The 25,921-nt window shown below is 43.2% G+C and overlaps 1 protein-coding gene across 3 annotated transcripts in view; it reads right to left on the minus strand.

The window, feature by feature from the left end:
- The window catches only part of LOC144818798 (phospholipid-transporting ATPase ABCA1-like), a 3,252,877-nt gene that overhangs the window by 640,033 nt on the left and 2,586,923 nt on the right, over positions 1-25,921 (minus strand). For all 3 annotated transcript variants that reach the window (XM_078676562.1, XM_078676560.1, XM_078676561.1), the window contains exon 41: positions 1,516-1,645. In XM_078676562.1, coding sequence (XP_078532688.1) covers positions 1,516-1,645 — 130 coding nt within the window. The remainder of the gene's footprint in view (positions 1-1,515; positions 1,646-25,921) is intronic.

Genomic DNA, 25,921 nt, shown 5'->3' on the forward strand with positions numbered 1-25,921 from the left:
CTAGCTTTCTATCAGGAGCTATTAGACATAGAGAAAAGTTGTTTAAGGAATAGAGGATCTCATGTTGACCATGAGCATTAATTTCATATATCCTATTGATTCAATTTTTTTTTAAGGATTGGACCTTTTGTATTCATCTTTGTTAATGCACTGATGCACCTGCACTTTATATGTATATCCTTTATGGAAGATCACGTCTGTTGAGGCCATGTTGTCCGGTGTGTTAACACTATTTGCTGAGATTTAGTTCTTCCTTGTATTTTGCACAAATGGTTTTAGATTGCAGGTTCATATGCTGAAATTCAAATTGTACATCTTAACTATTTTTTAAATGTAATTATGTATTTTACTTGATTTTAGGTTGTATATATGTTTTATTCCAATATGCTTTTATGGTCTACATTGGCCGAATAAATACTCACTGACTTGACTTGGGTGTGATTCTCCAAAATTCCAACAAAGGATGTGATTTGTTTCTCCCTTTGATGTCCATGTTTAATCCTCTGATATGCAGCTTTTTTCAACCTATTTGGGGCATGAGGTTTTCTTTTAGATGGATGATACAAGGGTCTGCGCAGAAAGTTTCTATTACATGCTGTTGCACAGAATGTTCTTTAATGAGGCTGGTGGGTTACTTTAGGATCTGCTGGGAAGGTGTTATTCTGGTATGTGACTCAGGGGAAGCTAATAATAAAACCCATGACTAGGGAGAGGTGAAGTATTGTGCACTAAGGTTTATTTTTGGCAGTCTTTTTTAGACTTAGCAAGTGCTTTCCTGTCACAATCTGGGTTCCCTCCTTTCCTTTGTATCTGCTTTCTAAATCGTTAACGAAAGTGGTACTGTTTCATTTCCGTAAACAGGTCTCCTTGGGTGGAAGGTATAAAAAACTTAGAACATAGTGCAGAAGCAAAAACCTTGTGTTAAATTGAAAGTGGTAGCACTGTTATGTGGTATAGTACTAGAATATAGTCATATGAATGTCATCTGACATAAAGACTTGCCCTAAATATCATCTAAATATATTGCCCCATTGGAGGCATTTATTGAAAATATACACACAACAGGAGGATATTTTATATTAATAATGAAATATCAATGTCAGACAATATTTCTGCATACAATATTCTGACAAGAACTGGTTATCTATAACCAGACATAAGCTCACTCTCTCTGACTAAGTCCTGAAGTGTGAAAATGAGTGTAATAGGAAATATTGACAGGTGATCACCGAATATCTGAGGCACATCTCTTCCTTTCGCTAAGGACTGAAAAGAGAAAAAGTGCACAGAGTGTAGCAGTAAATAACAATAACTAATTACAACATATCTACTTATTTTCTCTGCCACTTCTGTTTAAGATATTTGTCTACAACCAACATAAAAAATGAGCCATCAACATCATTGAGCAAAAAGCTTGACAAAGCGTTCATTTTGTTTCAATCAGACTGGCTTTGAATTGGCATAATAGATATACAAAGCATGTAAAAGTTAGAGTAGTATTGCGTGGAACCTTACCGTGCCTTGATGAAGAAATTGTATTGAAGAAGGAGTGTAAATAAGAAAAACACAATTCCTTCAACAAACATTGCAAAAAGATTCTTCCCTACGAGATCCCATTTAAAAGGATTTTCAAAGCGGTCTTCACCTGTTGAGGACAGAAACACAAGAAACTAATAAACTTTGAACTTTGCTTAACCATTTAGAGAACAGTGAACCTTTCTCTATGATAATTGAATAAAGTGTAGATACAACATTATTACAATGTCCTATCCTATTGTCTGTATTTTAAAGTATTATTCTCTCTATTGGTTCATTCACACTTTTTTTTAAAATTTGTGAAGTTCACAATGTATATGACTCAAGTTTTAATAGGCTTAACATGTGCCTTAACATCTTAGACCTGTTTTTAAGAACTTCAAAATGTCCCTATAAGAATACCAAGAAGGAGTGGAAAGAAGCCAGCCGAAGCGGTTAAAGTTGGGATTAGAGAGACAAAAAACACGGGAGAATATGAACTCTTGCTTGATTTCCCAGAAAAAGAGATATGTTCATGAATGGCGAGTGCCCTACAAAATGCAGTATGATTTTTTCTAGTGCATACTGAAATATTAAACAAATAATCAGCATGCCCAAAATAGCACACTTTTGTTACAATTTGTGAAAAGTTGCATCCAACACTCTTGCAGTACTGATCCAAAAGCTAATATTCAACGTTTCATGCAAACGAAGAAAGCAAAAATTCTTGTCCTACCACCTAACCCATCACTTAGGAGCCTTCTATTCTGAATTACCTTAACCTGAGGGCTATTAGGTTCGATCCATCCAAGATTCCAGGAGAGAAAAAAAATATAATGGTCCCAAACAACTCATTGCCATGAGTCAAGAATTATAAACATCATCTCCTGATTCATGACTGAGAAATATTTTAACACCCGACCTTCATAGTTTCAAAAGCAGAACTTTGGGAGGGCCACAGAAACAAATACCTTATCTAACTGAGACAGATGCCAAGCAAACAGATTATTAGGTTGCACAATATGTAAATGGAGAAGTCATAACTAGAGACTCAGAGACAGCTATTTACTACATCAGGATTAGTTGTTGGAAGTTCATTCTCCCAGACCACATCATTACTAGTTGTGGGAAGATCAATCTCTCAAGTCTGTGGAGAGAAAAGGTCTTCCAGTTGAAAATGTCAATCTTTTTTTTTATGATTCTTTTTATTGAAACAGACATTGGTACAAATAATCAATGCAAAAGACACAACCAAATGACATATTGCAAAGGCATATAGAGGAGGAAAATTACAATTTGACGTAGGAGGGGTACATCCCGGGGAAAGGGGAACATTTGTTTCAGAACAGTCTGGTGTCGTACAAATTTCTCCTCAATAGCTATTCTAATGGCTCCAGATAAGGGCCCATTTTTCGGGGCTTCCCCTGGCAACATAGACTGTCTTCTCTCTAAACATACACCAATAAAGGTCCCTCTCCCAGGCTTCTAGCGAAGGCGTTTCAATTGCTCCCCACAATTGTGCAATGTTTCTTTCGGCTATCATGAACCCCAGGGTGGCCCATTGTGTCTGGTAAGTATTCAGGTTCGTAGGTTCCCATATGTTAAGGAGGCAACGTTCCGCCTCCGGCTACAACCGTATGTTTAGTGCTGTAGACATTGTCTCATGGACCTCTTGCCAGAAGAAACTAATGTAGTGAAATTCCCATAGGATCTGCGAATAGGATCCCAGGTTCCCACATCCCCTCCTGCAGTCTCCGCTATCTGCCCTCTCCATGCAGATCAGTCGCGGCCCAGTGATGTATACACGATAAAGGATTTTTAGTTGTACAAGTCTAAGGTGCGCCGGTATGGCGACCACTTTAGGGGATGACACTGCCTCTCGTCAGTCTTCGTCGTCTATCTTGATCCCCGTCCCCACCCATTTCTCCCTTAATGCCTGGAGGGGATCTTTCATGTTCTTAATCAGCTTTGTGTATATTAGGGAAATCGTTTTTTCTGGCAAGTGGCCATCCAAGATTCTGTCCTCCAAGGATGAGGCCTCAGGAGGGGCTGCGGCTGTGGGCAGGAGTGATTCAAGCGAATGTAGGATTTGAGCATATCAGAAATATTCAGCCTGTAATGTGTTGAAGGACTTGACTCCCCCTTCTCCCCAAATGTCTCTGACTGTGAGAAATGTCAATGAAGTCCCATCTATCGAAACCTTTAGATCTCCATAGGCTACCAAGGATTTCCGAATCCCAGAGTGGGGTTGCTGACGTCAACTTATGTCCCCACCCAAGAGAGTTGGTGGCATCATGCCAAAGTCAGACAGAATGGTTTGTGGGGCCTGTCAGGGTGTATCTTTTGGGTTGTGAATAGAGTGCTCTGTTATAGTTACCTCCGGGGAGGAGCCATTTATCCATGGCATACCTCAGGTCATCCACTCGTCCGTAGGTGCCATGATTTAGGGCAGCAAGGTGTGCCGCCCAATAATATTTTCTGATGTCTAGGAGGCTGATGCCCCTGTCATACCAGTTCAAGGTCAGCTTGTTTAGCGTGATACCCAGTCTGCCGTCCCAGAGCAGCTCTCTCTGTAGGCCTTCTATTTCTCTGAAGTACTGTGCGGGCACTGGGTCCAGGGCGTTTTGCAGTGCATAGAGAAATATGGGCAACACCATCATTTTAAACAGGGCCACTCTGCCCAGCAGGGAGAGGGGAAGCGATTTCCAGCTAGCAATGTCTTTTTTGAGTCTACGCAGGGGCGGTAGAAGGTTTTGGGCGTATTGGGCTGATGGATCGAGAGAAATAAAAATACCTAGATATTTAAAGCCAACTGTGTTGATCTGAATTGGGCAGTTACCCGGGGGGGTGGGGGGTCTCCTCTGGGAGCAAATAGTATGGATTTACTCCAGTTGACTGTGAAGCCAGAGAATCTGCATAATACTGCTAAGATATCTGACACTACTATGAGGAATATTGTCGGGGAGGCCAGATAAAGCAAGATGTTGTCCGCATATAGCGAAATGTGGTCTTCCCATTCTGGGGACCATGTCAGCACCCGTATCATGCGATCTTGTTGGATCCAAGCAGCCAGTGGCTTTAGGGCGAGGGCAAAGAGGAGAGGTGAGAGTGGGCACCCCTGGCGGGTCCCACGGGTAAGCGGGAATGTGGCCGACAGTTTATTATTGACCACAACCTGGGCCAAGGGTTCCCGGTATAGGAGACGCAGCCACCATATGTAATTAGAGGCAAATCCCAATTTTGCAAAAACTGCCCAAAGGTACGGCCATTCAACAGTGTCGATTGCCATGGTCGCGTCCAGGGACACTATCACAGCTGACTCCTGGGTGGTTGATGCTCTGCCTAGCACTCCATATATCCTCTGGAGGTTCAGCGCCGTATTTCTGTGAGGCATAAAGCCTGATTGGTCTGGGTGCACCAAATTGGTTATTACCTTAATCAGGCGGGAAGCCAGGAGCTTGGCCAAGATTTTGGGTTCAGCATTGAGGAGAGAAATCGGCCTGTATGAGGCACAATCTGTCTTGGGCTTCCCGTCCTTATGTGTAGTGACTATGGTGGCTATTCTCTGCTCCTTAGGCAGTGCCTCAAGTTCTCTAGATTCCTCAAACATCGATTGTAAGTATGGGGCAAGTTCATCAGGCCGCTGTACAGTTCAATAGGGATATCATTTGGTTCGAGGGTCTTGCACGGTTTCAATGCATGAACTGCTTGCGCAATTTCATCTATGGTCAAGTCACTGTCCATGAAGTCGCGGTCCGTTGAGGAGCGACAGGGGAGTTGAATGTCCGGAAGAAGGTCTTCTGAGTCTTCCTCGGTGTATGAGGTCACTGTTGAGTATACTTTTTAAAAATGAGTAGCGAATCTGTCCACTATTTCTTGTGTTTCAGTGAGGGAGATACCTCCCTCAACTTTGAGTTCCGGGACCAGCCTGCTTGCCCAGTCTTTCTTGTCTAACCATGCTATTAGCCTCGCTGCTTTGTCACCCAGGTCATAAATTCTACCCTGACGCTCTCTGCCCAAGAGTTGGGCCTTGTCAGTGGGCAGGGCTTTGTAGTTGTGTTGTTTTAAGTTCAAGAGATGGAGCTTTTCCGGTAACACGCCAGTTTCTAGGTCGCCCTCCAGTCGGTAAATGTCAGCCTCTACTGATAGAACCTCTTTTTGTTTGTCTTTTTTCATCCTTGTGATAAGGACAGAGCCTGACCTAGGATTACGGCCTTGAATGCTTCCCACAGGGATAGGGATGAAGATACAAATTCTACGTTTTCAGTACTCGTCTATGGCTTTTAGGGGATTTTTACGGAGTTTCGGGTCTCCAGGATACCAGGGGTTAATGGGAGCCACAGCAACTTGGTTGAGTGCTATGTGTATCCACACCGGAGAGTGGTCAGAGATACCCCTGGCCAGGTCCCTGATCTCATGTATGTGAGTGGCTTGTGCTGCCGGTAGTAAGCAGTAGTCTAGGCGGGAAAGACTCTTGTGAGCGCCTGAGTGAAAGGTGTGCTGTATGTGGTCTGGGTGGTATATTCTTCAGCCGTTCACTAAGCCCATAGTGTCAAGGAAGTTAGGCAGCCAGCGTGCAGAGGGTCCAAACTCCCTGGGCGATAACGGTCCAATGTGCCAGAGATTACTGCATTGAAATCACCTCAGAGGACTAGGAGGCCATCTGGTACTGTGAGTAGAACTGTACCCAGTTTAGTAAAGGTGTCGGCCCGGGGGAACATAGACAAACATTAGTGTAATTGTGTGGCCCTACCATGTGCCTGAAATCCCAGCGTATCTGCCCCTCTCATCTGTCCACATGGAGTCAACATTCAGGGGGAGGGAATTCTTAACCATGATACCAACACCTCTGGAGCCAGAGGTGAATCCAGCATGTGCAACCATTTTGTACCCCCCTGTATGCATTACTTTGCAAAGATTCCCAACCAGGTGCATCTCTTGTAGAAGGACGATATCTGGGGCTAGCCGTTTAATATATTGGAGAACCACGCTACATATGATTTTGTCCCCAACCCATTGACATTCCAGCACAAGTGCCTCTGTGATGGTAGTGAAATAAAATACCGATGTACCAACTATAATGATGCATGAACACATCACCCCAACCCAACAACCCCCTCCCCCATCCAACTGCCCCCCTCCCCGCTCTCCTGCACTCTGGGCTCAAAACTGCCCATAGTAAACTTGCAGAGTGCCTGTCGCCCTGGAAGATAACTTGTAGTAGAAAATGTAGGACGTGGAAGCCCGTATTCCTATTCCGCCCGCTAGAACTACAAACTAATGAATCCCCTTTCGTGGGTCACACACCAAAGTTTTGGAAATTAGCGTAAAGTGGGGGAGGCGTTTCCCCGGGGTCTGGCTGCCATGTAGCCCGTTACCTGTCCCAGCCAAACTCAATAGTTCGCCCACCATGCGGAGGCCTCAAACCAATATTAGTGTCGTCGGCCTTGTGCCTGAGAGGCTGCTTCACACCCAGAACCGTGCTCTTGGGAGGCCCGAGCCATGCGATATTCAAGCCAGTCCACCACCTCCTCTGGTTGTTCGAAGAACCAGGTTTTCCCTTCAGCTTCCACTCAAAGACATGCTGGGAATAACATAGAGTACTTCAGTCCCTTTTCCCTTAGTGTTTGTTTCACCTCAGTGATGGACCGCCTTTGCCAATGCGCACGTTGTATGAAGTCGGCAAAAAAGGAAATGTCTGCATTTTCAAAGTGAAGTGTGGTCCCCATTCTGGCGTTTTGGAGGATCACGTCTCTGTCTCTGAAATTTAGGATTCTCGCCAGCATCGGCCGTCGGGGGCTCCAGGCTTGGGGCGACCACCAGGGCCCCTGTGTGCCCTTTCGATAACAAAAAAGTTACTAAGGCCTTTGGGTTTTAGATGTTGCAGGATAAGCTCCTCTACATAAAGGTCAGGGGCCGGTCCCTCTGCCTTTTCCGGCACACCTAAAATGTGCAGGTTATTGCAGCGCAGGCGCCCCTCGTAGTCTATCAGCTTGAGTTCAGTGGTTTTGCGTAATGTTTGCATGTGTTGCAGTTCACCTTGAAGCTGGGCGACATCGTCCACCAAACTGGAAGTGGTTAGCTCCACCTGCTTGACCTTTTCATTAAGTTTGGTGAGGTCAGCTCGGATTAGGTTAACCTCAATTGCGATGGTGTCCATTTTGTGCTTCAGCGCGTATTGGCCAGTGGTGATTGCCTTCATGATGTCCTTTAGTGACAGTTCCTGGTGTCCCCCTCCATGGTCACCGGCAGTGCCACCCCCAGACTGTCAATTGTGGAGCATGTCTTTAGGGAGGGTGTAGCGGTCAAGCCTACTCGTTTGTATAGCTTTTGGACTCAGTCCAAAAACTATACAAACCAGTATAGTAGCTTTACCTTTCTCCGCTGCCATTGTGGGTTGCCGTCAATATTTTATCGGTCAGCGCCCTTTTGTGCCCGGTTTTGGTTGTGGGTCCACACAACGTAGCTGTCTCATTCAGTCTCCTTCTGTTTGTTACCAGGTATATTTCGGCGGTGGAGCAATGAGGCACCCCCACGCTGCCCCTGAAGGTTCGATTGATACACAGATGATGGCCAATGTAGGTGAGTACCGGCCCTCCCAGCACCGCCCAGATCATCTTGCAGCACTCTTCCAACTTTAGAGCATCCTACTTTGGGGCAGGGAGCCGGCCTGGGCTATCGGGGTCGATTTCGGCCTCCCCAACCGGGTTGCGGGAAATCGGGGCTGCGTATGGCCTCCACCACCGGCCGCTTCTCGCATGGTCTCAGCGCGGTGTATGAGAGAGGGCCACCTCCCTGACATCTGGGGGGCCCCTGCACGGGACAGTGGATCGTCGCCGCAGAGTCTATCAGTGGGGGGAGGGAGGAGGAATTCAAATTGTCCTCACAGCCACAGCACTACCGGGCCCCCTCCCGCCTCACCTTTCATCGGTGTGTCCCAGGTCTGGCTGAAGGGCACCGGAGGCCACAGCCCCCAGATCGGCCGCCACACACTGGATCCGTCTGTCTTCAGCAACACACCCAGGTCAGTAATCTAGGCGGGTACCGCCCCGGGGATGGCACCGGCTGCTCCTCATCGAGTCTCCATATATTAGGTGCCTGCGCTCAGGGTCCGCCGGGGAATCGGGCCACACTGCAGCATCTTCTCAGCGGCTGAGTCGTCAACTTGAGTCCCTGGCTCTAAGTCCCGTTTAGGCCCACTGCTACCGAGACCCAAAACTCCTGGCTTGGGTGGTCTTTAGCGGCGAGAGTCAGCCGAGCAGCCTACGCTTACAATCAGGTGTGTTCCCTCACTTCAGGGGGGTCGAATCGTGATTCAGGATAGACGGAGAAGGATATGGTTCAAGGAGCTAAGGAATCAAGCGGCCATTTTGCTCCAGGTCTTAGCCATGCCCTCGAAAATGTCAATCTTAAAGCAAATTATTTACATATATTAGGAATTAAACACTTATTGAACCTTGGTAACAGGGTGATTTCTGAACTGAGAAAAAACAGTTTAGAAGGGAGTGAGAAAGCGGGATTAACAAGAATTCTTTGTATAAACCTCTGCATGTTTCTTTTCTGCAATAAGTGTAGCCCAAATACCTCAATCACTGTGGAAAAACAATGTACCACCGACTTTCACCTCTGTGGGTATTGCTTGCTCTATTACTTATGTATGAAGTTCTCTGACGGCACTAGCAGTAAGAAGAGTAATGCACATGAAGATTTCTCTTTTTTTGTGTAAATTTGGGAGCAGCATGGGTGAGTAATAGGAAATTGGTGAATATCTACTACTAAATGGGTGGAGCTAAGGGTAAAAAAGGACAGCTTTAGTGACAGACAAAAACATAATAAAACACACCCACCAAATAAGACAATTGCTATTCACTAAAGTTTAAACATAAACCTACCACAGTAGCACACAGAAAAAAAAACAGGATCAAATGTACTCCAGGCATTCTTAGGACAAAGGTAATCATCACACATTTCCAGGTACTGGTACCACAAGTCACTCTCATGGACATAAAGGGAGGCAAGCAATAACATGAATAACACTAACACCACTTAGAGAAAATAGGAAAATGAAGTAAATATTGTCAATGTTTTATATTTATATATCAACAGGTGAAACACTACAATTTCAACCAACCATACACAAACTGTATTCATAAGAAAGAAAGGCACTGACCTTCTAAAATATTTTTCACCATGCTGGTGAACATTTGCCTTGCCTTGCCTTTCATCCTGATGAACAAATATTTGAGGAAGACAGAGGAGATTTGCAGAAATAGGATTAACATATTTGGCTCAATTCACCAACTACACACTCCCAAACCACTCCTGTACATGTTGAAAGAGTGGCTGAATTTAATTTCCTGGCCATTTGATGTTTCTAGAGGGTCAGTGGGGACAGCATGAGAATCTTGCAAGCAAGACACTGATGCAGCTTGTTATAGGTACTGAGAAGTATCACTAGCTTGTTGCACTAGTTTACAACCATGCCATTGTCACAGGTAGAAATACAATTGAACGCAGAGGAATTCTATTTGATTACCCACTTCCCTCAAGTGTTAGGTGCCATCCATTGCACACAGATCGTAGTTCAGCCATTCTACTGCTGGTTTTCAATTAAATAAATGTATTTTATTTTTTTATTAGTTTACTTTACCATTGATGGATGGCCTTAGTTTTCTAAATGGCTACATCTCTTTTGTTAAATCGATAAACCATGGGTGTGAGGCTTTGTGCAACTTTTCAGTAATATCTATTCAGATCTGGATGTTGTTCCGTGTTCTGCTCCTCCTGTTTTCTTATGTATTTATTTTCCTTACTTCTATCCTTTTCTTCTTCTCTGGTTTCTGTGAGTGCCTGTATGATTTTTAATTTCTCTTTGTTTCCTTATTTCTATCCCTTGTTTTGCATAATACTTGTATTAATTTTGTCTCCTCTCCTGTTAATGCAGCTTGCCATCCAAGCTCCTGTACTCCTCTCCTTATTTACCCAATATGTTGAATGTTATCTCATAGAATGTTCATGGACTTATCATCCTGTAAAAGGACAAAAGGTACTTTCTCACTTATATAAATTCGATTCTAAAGTTGCCTTTCTTCAAGAAACACATTGTAATGCTTCTGAAGCTATTACATTGAAGACCCAAGGGGCTGGTCGTGTTTTTGCTCTCCTGAAATTGATTGTAAAGTTAGTTTTGCTATTTTTGTCTTAAAGCTTTGCGACTACAAGGTGTTTCCACTGAATGTTATGCTGATGGACAATGGGTGTTGGTCAATACTAACATCCATATCAAACATATTACTTTGTTTAATGTTTATTGCCCTGTTAAATCTGACACTGAAGTTTGGCAATTCATTAAAGTAAAGCTTACTGATATCGATTACTCCAATATCATTATGGCTGGTGACTTTAGCCATTTATTAGACCCTTTCATGGATTGAAAATATAAATAAAAAATTTAACTGGATACGTTTCAAAAACTATTCCAATCACCTATAACTTCTAGCCTACTATTTGATGTCTGGAGAACTTGCAATCTTGATATATTTGAATTCTCTTTTTTTCCCAATGTCCACAGTATGATGTCCATACTTGGTTACATTTTTGATCTCTAAGCTGTTGCTCCCGACTCTACAATCTTCTGAAATGACCTCCATCTTTATATCTGACCATGCCCCAATATCGGCCTCATTCGATATTTTCAATATGGATTTCAAAATTGGTAGATGGAGATTTAATAATTTTTTGCAACATGATAACCAATTTTTTAATGAAGCAATTGCCTTTATTCAAGGAATTTTTAATTGTTAATGATTCTAGTGATACTTCTATCACCAACAATTGGGATGCTTTTAACCCATTTCAAACCTTCACCATTATTCATTCTTCTAGAAAAAATAGGGCTTAAATGCTCATTTTGTTCTCCTATTAAAGCAAATCCAGACACTTGAACATACTTACTTTGCTTCCAAATGTTTGCCTATGCTGCACAATTGATTGAATCTAAATCAGAACTTAGCAAAGTAGCTAGTTTTGATGCCTGTGATAGTCTACTTAAAATCAAATGTACATTTCATGGTGGTCAGAATAAAACTGGTTAAATGCTTGCTAATTACTTAAGAAAACAAGCAGAGATTAAGGCTATTGGGGCTATTATTAATTAATTGGCTAATTCTGTATCTAGCACCAATGCTGATATCTCTTGTTCATTTCAATACTTTTTATGAAACATAATATACTGAAGATTCTACTCCTTCTGCACCTAATATTCTTTTTTAATTTTTTTTATTGAGTGTAAAAATAGCAGACGTACATGAAGGCCAAGGTACATGAAGCAGAAAAATGTACCCAATCTCTAATCTCATATTAAAATAGACAATAAATAGGACACATTCATAATAAATTTGTAAAAGGTAAATATGACACACAGGATATACAAAAAGGAGAACGATTAAACCTGTAAAATATCAAAGCGTACAGTACACTCATTCAATAAACTTTATTTGGTTTACATAATTGAAAACCATAAAAAGTTACAATTCATCTAAAAAAATGTACAAAGCACGTAAATACATGACTGGACATACAATACAAATATTCCAATTGATATACAAAGATTATGGAATAGAAAGGACACCACATTGTTACAATTAAAAAATTAATTAATAAAATACAGCATCCAACTTTTTAGGGTTCCAGACAATTTCTGTACCTTAGAGAACATTTCAGAAGGCAACCACAAATGGAATACATTCTGGCTTTAATAGTTGCAAAAAATAGAGGGCAGGGCGAACCAGTAAAAAATGTAACTTTTTTAAAAGAGATTTTAAAAAGAGCCTCCAAGGGGCTTCATAAAAATTACAAAAGAACACAAAGAGCAGCAGATCCTGTGGAGACATTCTGTCGCAGCCACAGGGTGCTAACACTTGTCCATTGTGACTCCCCTTCGGTACGGCTAATAAAAAATTGAAATAATCCAATCGGAACCTGATCAGTAGGAAGCGCTTGTGAGCCGACAAAGGCCACGAGAGATATGGCTCCATATCTAGAGTGGATTTAAGCATCATGTGCTTGCGGACACTATTTTTTGACAGTTCCAACTCCTCTCTTTTTGCTTTCTTTCGCATAATAAAAGATTGTTTCACAAAAGCCACATCTGCCCTGGTAATACGGTCAGGTATTAAAAAAAGGTCCGGACGCCCCCAACTCTCTAAAGCACCCCTTTAAGTACTTTAACCATGGTATTTCGATCATGTGGTCCAGGCTCAAAATATCTTTCAATAACTCTTGTGTAAGGCCAAGATCTTCATTGTGTGGGAGGGTATGCTCAGACGTGAGTCCCTTGCTCATTGCACCATCAGGATTCAAGCAAGCTTGTTTCCTTACCAGTATAAGAATTGGCTTGGTAGTTTGGTTTGCCCTGTTCCCATCATGCACTGGGACAGGAACAGACTAATTTGCATATAGCCAGGTTCTGAGCTGGGATGGTGCATTGAGCTAAAAAACGGTGATGGATTAAAACCATGATCTCTTGACTTGGTAAGAGTATTCTGCATCATTCAGAAACTCTGTCCATCACCACCCCCCTTTTCCAAAATCGGTTTATCCATACTATGTGTGGGAGGGTATGCTCAGACGTGAGTCCCTTGCTCATTGCACCATCAGTATTCAAGCAAGCCGGGCCGAAGAAGGCTGCGATGCCAGAAACCGGTCCCCGGTAGCTTGTTTCCTTACCAGTATAAGAATTGGCTTGGTAGTTTGGTTTGCCCTGTTCCCATCATGCACTGGGACAGGAACAGACTAATTTGCATATAGCCAGGTTCTGAGCTGGGATGGTGCATTGAGCTAAAAAACGGTGATGGATTAAAACCATGATCTCTTGACTTGGTAAGAGTATTCTGCATCATTCAGAAACTCTGTCCGTCACCACCCCCCTTTTCCAAAATCGGTTTATCCACACTATGTGTGGGAGGGTATGCTCAGACGTGAGTCCCTTGCTCATTGCACCATCAGGATTCAAGCAAGCCGGGCCTAAGAAGGCTGTGATGCCAGAAACCGGTCCCCGGTAGCTTGTTTCCTTACCAGTATAAGAATTGGCTTGGTAGTTTGGTTTGCCCTGTTCCCATCATGCACTGGGACAGGAACAGACTAATTTGCATATAGCCAGGTTCTGAGCTGGGATGGTGCATTGAGCTAAAAAACGGTGATGGATTAAAACCATGATCTCTTGACTTGGTAAGAGTATTCTGCATCATTCAGAAACTCTGTCCATCACCACCCCCCTTTTCCAAAATCGGTTTATCCACACTATGTGTGGGAGGGTATGCTCAGACGTGAGTCCCTTGCTCATTGCACCATCAGGATTCAAGCAAGCCGGGCCGAAGAAGGCTGTGATGCCAGAAACCGGTCCCCGGTAGCTCGTTTCCTTACCAGTATAAGAATTGGCTTGGTAGTTTGGTTTGCCCTGTTCCCATCATGCACTGGGACAGGAACAGACTAATTTGCATATAGCCAGGTTCTGAGCTGGGATGGTGCATTGAGCTACAAAACAGTGATGGATTAAAACCATGATCTCTTGACTTGGTAAGAGTATTCTGCATCATTCAGAAACTCTGTCCATCACCACCCCCCTTTTCCAAAATCGGTTTATCCACACTATGTGTGGGAGGGTATGCTCAGACGTGAGTCCCTTGCTCATTGCACCATCAGGATTCAAGCAAGCCGGGCCGAAGAAGGCTGTGATGCCAGAAACCGGTCCCCGGTAGCTTGTTTCCTTACCAGTATAAGAATTGGCTTGGTAGTTTGGTTTGCCCTGTTCCCATCATGCACTGGGACAGGAACAGACTAATTTGCATATAGCCAGGTTCTGAGCTGGGATGGTGCATTGAGCTAAAAAACGGTGATGGATTAAAACCATGATCTCTTGACTTGGTAAGAGTATTCTGCATCATTCAAAAACTCTGTCCATCACCACCCCCCTTTTCCAAAATCAAGATCTTCATTCAGCAAGCATTTGAGCCAAAAAAGCAATGGGCGCATAGCCAGAATATCGCAGATAAATAGAAGGCCAGTCTCTTCATGAACTATTAAATTCGAGGTCCCTTTAGGAACCCCCAGCAGCTAATTTAAAAAATTGTTTTCTGCCACCTGAATACCCTCCAGACCTGTATATCCCCACAATTCGCTGCCATAGCTGGCAATCGATGCACTTTTGGCTTGATAAATCTTTAACATTGCAGCTATTGGGCGCTTGCCCATTTTAGTTGCGAAATTAAAAATCGCTGCATTGGACCTGGACACCTCCCCCATTTTCTTCTTAAGTAGAGGGCCCCAATCCAGACGATCGTCCAGTAGGACACCCAAATCGGAGAAGGTCGAGGTTATGGGCACTATTTCCCCGTTCACCTTAAAGGTGTACTGCCTCTTGAGGTGCAGCCCGACCTGCATTGCGTAGGATTTCAAAATATTTATGGCCAGGTCTCGATCGGCCATGAACCTACGAAAGGTGTCAAGAAAAATCTGTAAGCTTTTAGGGGTACGTGCCAGGAGAACCGCATCGTCTGCATAAAGCAAGACGGGCAGGCCCCTGGGTCCCACATACGGGAAATCAGCCCCAGTTTTTAACAGGGTCTTATCCAAGTCATTGATGTAGAGGTTAAAGAGAAAAGGGGCTAAAATACACCCCTGCTGTACACCCCTTTCTGTACTAAAGTCCCTGGTGACCCTCAAATCCTGAGCGTATCTAATGTTTGCCCTAGTGTCTCTATGTAAATCCAACAGAAAGTCCACCAAATTTGCCTCCACCCCCATGGCCCTCATGGACTGCCACAACTTCCCCCGATTGACACAGTCAAAAGCGGAGGAGAGATCCATGAAGGCCATGTAGATTATCCCCTGGCGGACAATGGTGTACTTTCGGAGGATCAGATAGAGATTAAGGCATTGTGCCATGGTAGAGTGACCTGGGCGGAACGCATACTGAATATCAGAAATAATCTTATTTTCTTCCGCCCAGGCCGTCAATCTATCTAATACGACTCCGCCTACGACCTTAACCACAGAGTCGATAAGGGAGATCGGTCTGTAATTCATAGTGATGTTATGATCTCCCTTTTTAAACACTGGAACAAAATTGTGGAGACACCCCATGACTCTGGACACCCTTCCTTAGCAGCGGCATTAAGCACTGCCACCAGGATGGATGCCCAAAGGGAGGGATTAGATGTAAAAAGGTCCGGTGGAATACTATCCGGACCTGGTGCCTTATTACACGAGAGACTGGCAATGCCTTCCTCCACTTCTCTTTGGGTAAATACAACTACGTCCTTATTCTGGGTTCTTGCTTGCAACTGGGGTAAGGTTGAGGCGCTTTTAAAAATACTGCTGAAGTGAGACACCCATTCCCCTCCAGTTATATTTGTGCCCAAATCCTCAGCTCTGTCCCTTTCAAAAAGAGGTCTGTTAATAAGGCTCCAAAATCTAGAACTACTAGATAGAGTTGAAGGATCTAAGAGTTCCCGCCATGTGGCCTCCTTCAATTCCGTTTTGCGATTGGCCAGTATCTTTTTATAGTTAATGCGAAGATTGCGAATCTGAGATTGGTCCCTAGGGTTCGCGTTCAATGCGGCCTTTAGTTCTCTGGCAGATTTGAAGCAAAATGGGTTAAACCACTTAGGGTCACCGATAATCCTTCTTTGGGCCAGGGCAGATAACAGTGTCCCCACCTTAGAGACGATCCTATTGAAAGCATTAAGAATACCCATAGCAGTAGAATGAGATTTCACACAGTAAGAAAGTTCTGTCGCACAAGATTCATAAAGCTTTTCATAAAAAAGGGACCTACCATCAGTAAGCTTCAGCGTACCTGGAGCTATCACCCTATCCTGCCTTTTCAATATACTCCCCCCCAAGTACACACACACAGGATTATGGTCATTAAAAGCACTCGCTAATATTGTAAACCCCAATAAAAGGGACTGGACGCTTGTAGAGATCAGGATATGATCTATAAAGGATCCACCGCTGCGACCTTTAAAAGACGGAACCTTCTGTTTACTAGACGGTGCTACAAAGCTCATGGATGAAAACAGATCATATTCATTGAGCAAATCGTTAAGAACATCTCTGTGGAAATAGAGTGCTCAAAATGGAGGCCCCGGATCCTTGGACATCCCAAATCACCCATGTTAGTAGATTCAGGATCCCCACGCGGGTGAACATTAAAGTCTCCTACTATCATAAGGCTATTTCTAAAGGGGCCACAATACTGCTTGACAAAGTTGTCCAGCTGAGTTATCTTACAAACCCCTTGTCTATGTACTGCATTATAAAAATTGATCAGACACAGACTAAAGTTTCCTCACCTTAAAACAATTGCTTGAAAATCACTATAAGCTGAGGAGATATCCTTAATCCTACATTTCAAGGACAAGGAAATAAAAATAGCCAGGCCACCCCTTGCTCTTCCACTAGCTGCTGGAGTTGCAGGGACAAAAAAAAGCTTTATACCCCTCCAAAAAAGATTACAGTTAACCAACCATGTCTCCTGAAGACAGATCACAGGATAGTGTCTAACAAACTGCACCCATAATGGGTCTACAATATTCTCTGCCAACCCCGCAATATTCCAGGACAGCACATTCTAATCCTGGATCTTAACTTGGTCCTCAGAGGGTGCAATAGGTAGATCCTGCAGTGGCACAAAGAATGATATTCCTGGCAGCTCCTGATCCAACCCCTTCACCTATTATGACCTCAAATGACTCGGCATTTGATAGCACTGATGGCATTTGGATTGGGAACCCAACATCCAGCAAAATAAAATCAACAGTCGCAGACATCTGGGCTATTGGATCAAAGTGAACTTAATTTTTACTCAGTCAGTTACAGTCATTCAACCCTAAGAGAACTGCAAATCTATTTTGCCCCTGAGCAAAGGAAGAGAGATAACAATCACCCCAAGGATGATCCCTTTCTACCCAGCAGTTAAAAGGACCGGTCCTACACTGCTCCACTGGCTTATGGGGCCAAGTATAATGCTCTGAATTCAGATTACTCTGTCTAAGGTTATCCGCCTAATAAAAATATCCCAGAGGCAGTATCTGAATACCTTGGCCCCTATATGCCAGCCCAGCATTGACCTCCCTGAAGATTCTCTCTATGGGGAATGGGTTGTTAAAATTCACAACAATGCAGCCCCCCCTCCTTGTTTTCCTTGAACTTCCCAACCAGGCAACACGACGGACCATGATGATGCTATGTTCGGTCATTGTGCCAGCAACAGTATTGCAGGACAGCCAGTGAGTAACCTTATTTTTAAGTTGAACATAATCCTTCTTTGTTCCAACTGGGAGAGAAGGCACATTCCCTAACATTACCACCAGCGGGGTTGATTGTGGGGGTAGACCAATAACTGGTAAATTCTGTTGCACATCATTGATGTAATCCTGCGACATGCCCCCTTTCTTTCCCACAACATTAGGAGCTACACCGGGTTTCTCTGCTGCATGAGCTCCGTCTATTATCAAACAATCAGGAGTCTTATCATTCAGCCCCCCAGCACTGCTAGTAATCATATCTGTGACAGATGGAGCACAGTTATTTAATGGACAGGGGGCTCCAACCTTCCCCTCTATAGGCACCTTCTGCAGTTCATTATTTGAAACAGAAGGGGCTAATGCTGCACAACTAGGGTTTTGAAGGAATTGTATAATATTGTGCTAATCTACTATACTTTGCTCAATATTATGTAATTTAATCATGATTGGGCGTAGTTTATCATCCAATATGCTGCATAGAGTAGATTTAAACACTTCCATCAATGGAAGATCAATCGCATGGGGGACTGCCCCAATTACTGGTGCTGGTATCAATGGTGCAATAGATTTGGACTTTTTCGCTTGACTGTCCATTCCTTTTCCTTTTCTCTTAGTGCTACCAGTTGAGTGACGTGCCCGCCCCAAATGTTGCGGCGAATTAAATTTACTAGCAGCCTTAGTGTGAATGGGAGTGGTAGAGGTCAGTCTTTTTTCCACACCCTTTCTGCTAAGATCTGGAGGGACAGCCCCCTGCTTATTTGTCACAGTAACAACAGGAGACAGGGGCATAGCTGAAATATCCTGCTGGGACTCCAAAACAGGGGTGAGCACAACCGAATCTTGAATACCATTCCCCAACCCCTGTGTATGTATGGTGCTCGCAATCTCATCTGTACAATTATTTGATTGATTTATATCCCCATCCAGTAGCGGTAAGGAGCCGCCAGTAGGTGATCTAGATAGGCGTCTATTTACCATCTCGATCTCCCTGTCTATCACTGTCGCAGCTCTAGACAGGATGGCATCCATAGTGGCACAGTTACTCTTGCATTACCCAAAACCCCATCCTGATTTGCCTGTGTGTGGCGCCTCCCCATAGTTGGTACACAAAAATAGTGTCCCTGGCTTGACTTGAACAATTAAGACCCCAAAAATAAGTATCATGCAACGCTTTTACCAATAGGTTCCCTCAAAACAAAGCTACTAAATGAAAACGTGTAGATGTATCCAATATCTATCGATTATAATTGAAAGTCACCGTGTAAAAAAGTCCAAGTCTTTGGGTGCACCGCTGCAGCGTTGAAAAGGGGGTGGCCCCGCCCTGCCTCCTCCTGGCTACGACGGGCGCAGACAGGCCCGCCCTTGGCCCGGGTTTCGCCCGGGCAACGCCCGTGCGCGCCCGCGCCGTGGGAGGCACCGCGATGATTTAAGCGCCTCCGGGCGCTCTGGGACGATGTCAGCAATATGCGCGGGGGATGCTGGGAAATGAAGTCCCTGGTGTCCCTGGTGTCCGTAACAGCCGTCATGCTCGGCAGTGATGTGGCGGGAAAACCAGGTGAAAACCGGATGAATTAAGCAGCTTCCAAAGCCCGGTAGCGATTAGCACCCCAGCAACAGGTAACACCCCAGCAACAGGTTGACCAGCTGTACTGCGCCTAGTAATAAAAAGCGCAAATTCATATCCCATTTTTCATGATGCGCAATACCAGCATTCTAAATACCAGCACTCTAATAACATGTAACCCCTAACTTCAATGACCTATGGGATTCCGGTCAACATCTTTGAAGAGGGGTACTTCATAATTAGTTTGATTCTACACCCTAAACTCTCTCCTGGGGACTGCCCCTCTTCATGTAGTATCATTTGTTTGTGTAGTCGTAACCTAGCCCTCCTAGGTCAGCACAAATCTCCGCAATGCCCCTATCCTCTTCACATAAGACTCTTCAAATGTATAGGTCCGATCCAGTTTAAGTACCCACTGACCCAATGTAGGGATTTTCTGAGATCTCCAAATCTGTAAGATCTGGCTACCGCTATGGCTAGGAAAACAATAAATTGCCTATGTATTGAGAACTGGCCAACCACATAAGAAAAGCAAAATAAAGCCAACCATGTGCCTAGTAGGATATCCATTGGCAGACATTTACTAATAAATCTAAACACCTCCTGCCAAAAGTATTGTAATCTCGTCAAGTGAAAAAAGTATGTACCCAATCACCCGCCTCCGGCAAGTTGCACCTAAAACAGTAATTTGGGGTTGTGGAAAACCATTTGTGTAATCTGTAGGGAGTGTAATAAGCCACCGATCTAGAGAGAAAGGAAATTCTTTTGAAATTGGACCTATGGACAAGCTCACAGACTCGTTGCCATTCTTGGATATTGAACCAGCAATTGGTTTCCTGAGCAATTTTTGGGAGCATTGTTTCAACAAGGCTCTTATTCATATTCTCCCGCAGTAACCTATACCAACTGCCAATACCAGTCAAATGTATGTCAAAGGCTGCTTTCAAAATTAATCTGGCTCTCTCATTGATTCCTCTATAGTTAGTCATGAGAAAGCATGTAATCTGTCTAAAGCTTAACCAAAGATCATGGCTCTGAGGTTCAAATTGTTTTGCAAAAGCCTCCCATGTTATTAAATTACTGCTGTTGTAAAAGTCACCTAATTTATAGCATATTATATGGCTGAATCCCCTTTTGCGAGAGTTTAAGGCCCCATAGCTCACAGTCATAAAGAGAGGAATATGCATGTCATGTTGGAATCTTATAGTTTTTATGGAACTGCTGCATATGGCTTAAGAGTGTATTCACAACCTTATATCTTGTAGTTTTTGGTAGCTTTGCAGTACACAGGAATGCTGGTAACTTAATTGTACTCTCTATTAGTAAAAAACCAAGTAAAAAGTTATCAAAATTTGAAATAGGGGCCATTAGCTGAGATGTAAAGCTAAGTAGCACAGCTTGGTAATAAGTACCTAAATGAGGTAATGCAAGACCCCCCTGCCCTACATCCAATTGTAAAATGGATAACTTAATCCAAGGTTATTTCTAGCCCTAAGAAACTCCCAAATCACCTTGTCTACTTCATTCAAATACGAGATTGGCGCATTTAGAGGAAGATTTAAAAACAAAAATATAAGCAAGGGAAGTATCGACATCTTTATCAAAGAGACTCGGCCCATTATCGACAAAGGTAAAAGTGGCCATCTCGCTAGCAGACTTTTTTTTTATCAAGTGTTCTAACATAACTCAGAGGAAAAGGTTGAAGGACGTCCACTGTGAAGTACAGGCCCAGATATCTAATAGGTCTGAGAGGGGGAAATGTTATCCCCTCCGGAAGGTCTATTCCCAGTGCGTTAAATAAGAGAAGCTTCATTTTGAACTAATTTACCCTATAGCCTCCCAACTCTGTAAACGCCTGGATTTCACCCTGTGCTCTCTGAATGTTTGACTACTCCGGGTTCAAGCATAGGATCAGATCATCGGCAAACAGTTTGATTTTTGACATTCCTACTAGGGGAGCTTGAATTAATACATTAGAACAAATTTTTGTCGCTACTGGCTTCATACAGAGTGATAATAAAAGGGGGGAGAGAGGGCAACCCTGCCTAGTACCCAACCTTATCGCCACTTCTCCTGCCTCCTCAGAGTTTATAATTATTTTTGCGAGAGCTCCCCTATAAATTCTTTCTAGTGTCTCGATCAGGTGGCATGGAAAGCCAAACTTCCCCAAAATAAAGAAGAGTGCCTGCCAGTCCACCATATCGAAGGCCTTTTTTGCATCCCTCATTAAAATGGCAGCTCTATCCTTTCTAGAAGAAAAGTAGTCGCTGGCCTGGATCAGATAAAACGTATTTGCAACCATCAATATTCCAGGTAGAAACTCTGTTTGGTCCGCATGTATCAAGTCTTGCGCACAGCCCGAGATCCTATCTGCCAAGATTTTCATAAAGAGCTTATAGTTATATTCAGTAGATTTATTGGGTGGTAAGAGCTTGGGTCTTTCAGATCCTTATCCTTCTTTAAAATAGAGATCCCAACTGATTCCTTAAATCTATCTGAGACCGCCACTCCGGCCATAATTTGATTATACAGTGATGCCAAAAGGAGGGAAAATTCACCTAACAAAATGTATACACTTCAATAGGGATCCCATCATTACCACTTGCCTTCGCGATTTTTTTAATGATTTCACAATTTATTCTGCAGTTGTGATCGGTTCGCTCACAGACATACAGTTCTCATCACGGATCGTAGGTAGCTGGACTGTCATAAAGTAATCCGAAAGAGCCTGAGGGGTAACTACCTGGACTTCCGGATAAATCTTACTGAAATGAGACACATATATTTCAGCAATTTCGTCTTTGTCATTAACTAGGGATATAATACTGGGATCTTTAATTTGTGGAATTGATTACTTGATCTGATACGCTTTTGTGGACCAGGCTAAGAATTTACCAATGTGCTGGCTCTCTTCATAAAACTTTTGTTGGGAAGCTTTACTTCCAGCAATTTCCTCAAAAAGAAAAAAACTTTTAACTCCTCCTTTGCCCTTAGTAATTCCTGGTGGAGAACCTCTTCCCCAGTTGGCCTAGCCAAAAGTTCTTTACTAGCCCGCTCCACTGCCTCCTGGAGTCCAGCAGTTTTAAGTTTCCTTAATTTGTGATGTTGGCCCTGTATGCCACCACCTGTTTCCTGGGCTTGAAAGTGTCCCAAACCATAGAATCTGATGCCGTATTCACATTTTCCTTAAAAACCATATCATAAAATCACAGGTTTCATCAATCCATTTTTAGCCCGAGAGCAATGTTTTATCAAAGTACCACCTAATATTATTTTTTATCTTGGGGGCAGGCAAGTGTACTATCAAGGTGACCAGAGAGTGATCTGAAAATTAATTAGAGAGAATCAGGGATTCCCCTCTTACAAGATGATTACTTATCAGGAAAAAATCCAGCCGAGATGCTGTTCTAAATCTTGCTGAGTAGCACGTGAACTTGGTACCACCTGGATGGTCTATTCTCCGTGGGTCTAATAGGGCGAAGTCCTCTTTCATAATTTTTATAAGTCAATCTGTTTTAGGTTTTAATTGCTTTTTTCTCCTTGTTGGAGGTATCCAGGCCCAGATCTTGAATCAGGTTGAAGTCTCTTTCCATAATTATGAACCCATGCATATTTGCCAACAGATCATATACCGGTTTCAAGGCCGTAGGATCATCCCCAATTGGTCCATAATAGTTAAGCAGGATAAACGCTATCGCATTAACTAACACTTCTAGCCAAATCCACCTTGCTCCTTCATCCCGAATCACCTTACCCACCTCCCAATCTAGCTCTGAGGATAGAAGGATACCCACTCCACGCACCACCTCATGGGCAGAAGCAAAGCATGCTTGAGCATATTTCTTGGGGAGTGTAAAGTCTGAGAAGTTAGTTTTAAAATTAATCTCTTGTAAAAAAAAATCACCTGCGGAGAAGGATCCTAGCCATTCAAACATTGCTCCTCTTTTTTTGTAGGTTTAGAAAACCATTTACATTACATTAAATTACCTTCAGCAATTATACAATTCCTCAGTCAAATTATGCATTTTTTTTTAAAGTCTGCTATGTTCTCCCATATATCGATCTTCCAATTGTACCAACTCTATTAATAAAGTTACATATAACCCTTGGTGGCAGATACACTGTCAATTCTCCTTGGTCTCTAAATTTAAACATATTGCCATTCAGCCCAGTGGCCCAAGTTTGGACGCTAGCTATACGCCCATTTTTTTAATGCTACACCCCCCTCCCCCCACCCCTAGCCACCCCTGACTGTCTGTGAAGGGAGGCAGCCCTTACTTCACCTCCGCAGCCTCCCTCAATCAACAAGGTGCCTTGACTTGGCACCTGGGAGCACCCCCCCCCCACAGTGAGCGATACCATTTTGTTAATTAAGCCTCGGGGTAACTGTGATAAGAGTGCTTTTGTTAAAAAGGTGCTTGTGCAATAACTAGTGCAGCCTCGGGAAAGCCCTTATACAGTCTATTCCTCCACTACTACATACTTATACCAACAGGCTCAATATATCTAGTAGGAGCTGATGTTAGCGATTGTGCCTGGTGCATCTTCCCCCCTAAAGAAGAACAAGGTAGCGATGTCAAAAATAAATGGAATTAGAATTAAAATAAGCTTGATGTCTACAATATCTAGGATTTCTAGTATATCTTAAGATGCAATAAAGATCGAGCTCTAAATTGCATCACTGTTACTCTACATACCCGTCATAACTTGAACATGGAAAAAAGGGGGGGGAGACTGACCCAGAACTTTAAACTAATTGATAGAAACAATGTTGTTGCCCCCACCCACAGGGGGAAATAGGGTAAAGTGCAATAGTGCAGTAGTGCAAATTTTAGCCATAAACACATTCCCAAAATTAGAAAGTACTCCCCTACAGAGAAAAAACGTAAGTGCCATGGTGCAAGTTTTTACCGACAGGGAAAAAACAGTAGTGCAAACTAATACATCTTCCTCCAAATACTTTTAACATTAGCAGAAGGGAGAAATTACCATAAAACGTTGTGAACAACAACAAAGATAGTATTGTTCCCCCCTCACATAAAGGGGGAAAGATAAAATGTGACAGTGCAATAATGCAACTTTCAGCTGTAAACACCTTACAAAAAAGTGCAGTGTGCAAAGTGCATTGATGCAATGATGCAAATTTCAGCCGTAAACATATTTCAAAAAGTGCGACGTGCAAAGTGCATTGGTGCAATAATGCAAACTTCAAGCCAAGACACATTTTAAAAAGTGCAAAGTGCAATTCAGTATTCACAAAACTAGAAAAAGCCATTAAAAGAGTAGTACCTATAGCAGCAAACAGGGAAACAATGGCTCAATCCAGTACATCTTCCCCACAGAAGGGGAGCAAAGTGCAAAGTGGTAGAAGGTTCATGGAGTTAAAGTGAACTTAGTATCAAAGTAGTTAAAGTTCCTAAGTGCAACAAACGAAGAAAAATTAGCAGAGAAAAAATCTGCATTTCCAACAAAAAGCCAGTTGTTATGGACAAAAGTCTCCGCTTGAGTACCCATATATTTGCATTATTTTACATTTACTTGAACAATCTTTTGTAGTAAGACTTGGGCCTCTTCAAACGTATGACACAAATGGAACTTTCCTTTCCATTAAACTCTCAATTTGGACTGCTGGGCAATAGAGGCCTGCGCACCTCCGTTCTTAAAATGACCCATTATCCCCACAAAGTCCTTCCGTATTCATGCTGCTGCTGCCGTCATATCGGAGAACACTAGAACTCTGTCCCCGTTATATAGCACAATCTCCCATTTTTGTATCGCCTTGGATAGTACAGCCTCTCTAATGAAATAATCAGAGAAGTATATATACTCTCACTGTCCTGGGATACCTAGCTCCTGGGATTTTCTAGAAGGGGACTCTATGGGCCCGCATTACAGAAAGATCCTCGGGCGCCTTCTCAAGTATATGGTCTCTAATCATCGACTCAATGTAGGCCACAGGATTAGGCTTTCCATCAATACGTTCACAGTCTACTGGAATCCCTGTAAACCATAGATTTGACCGTCTAGCATAGTTTGCCATCTCTTCCATCTTTACCTGAGAGGCCTGGAGCTTCTTCTGAAGAGAGGCAATATCAGAGTCACATAGTACAGAGTGGTCCTCAATATCAGATACCCGTTGCTCCAATTCTTTAAATCGCTCAGGTATTTGCTGAACCATAGTTTCAATTTTATCTAATCTTTGATGCAGTAAATAAATCTCCTGAGCTTGCCAGTTCTTACAATCCCGTATTTCCCCCAGAATAGTCTCGTAAAGTTGTTGCATTTGGTCCTTTGGGACAGATAAAGACTGGGCCGTAGTGGAATCCCAACCCCCGGTGCTAACACCTCTACTTCCAGCTCCCTGCTTGAAAAGCAAGGTCATCTGTTCAGGCCCAATTTTTGATGGGAGTCTGCGTGGTGGTAACGGGGTGAGAGACCCCAAGCCCTCCAGTGTCTTAGAATTGCACCTCGGTGAACCCAGATCAGCCCCTTGAGGAAACTCCGCTGACAGCATAGATTGTACTTGAACCTC

Source organism: Lissotriton helveticus, chromosome 2_1, assembly GCF_964261635.1.
Source record: "Lissotriton helveticus chromosome 2_1, aLisHel1.1, whole genome shotgun sequence".
Taxonomy (NCBI): Eukaryota; Metazoa; Chordata; class Amphibia; order Caudata; family Salamandridae; genus Lissotriton; species Lissotriton helveticus.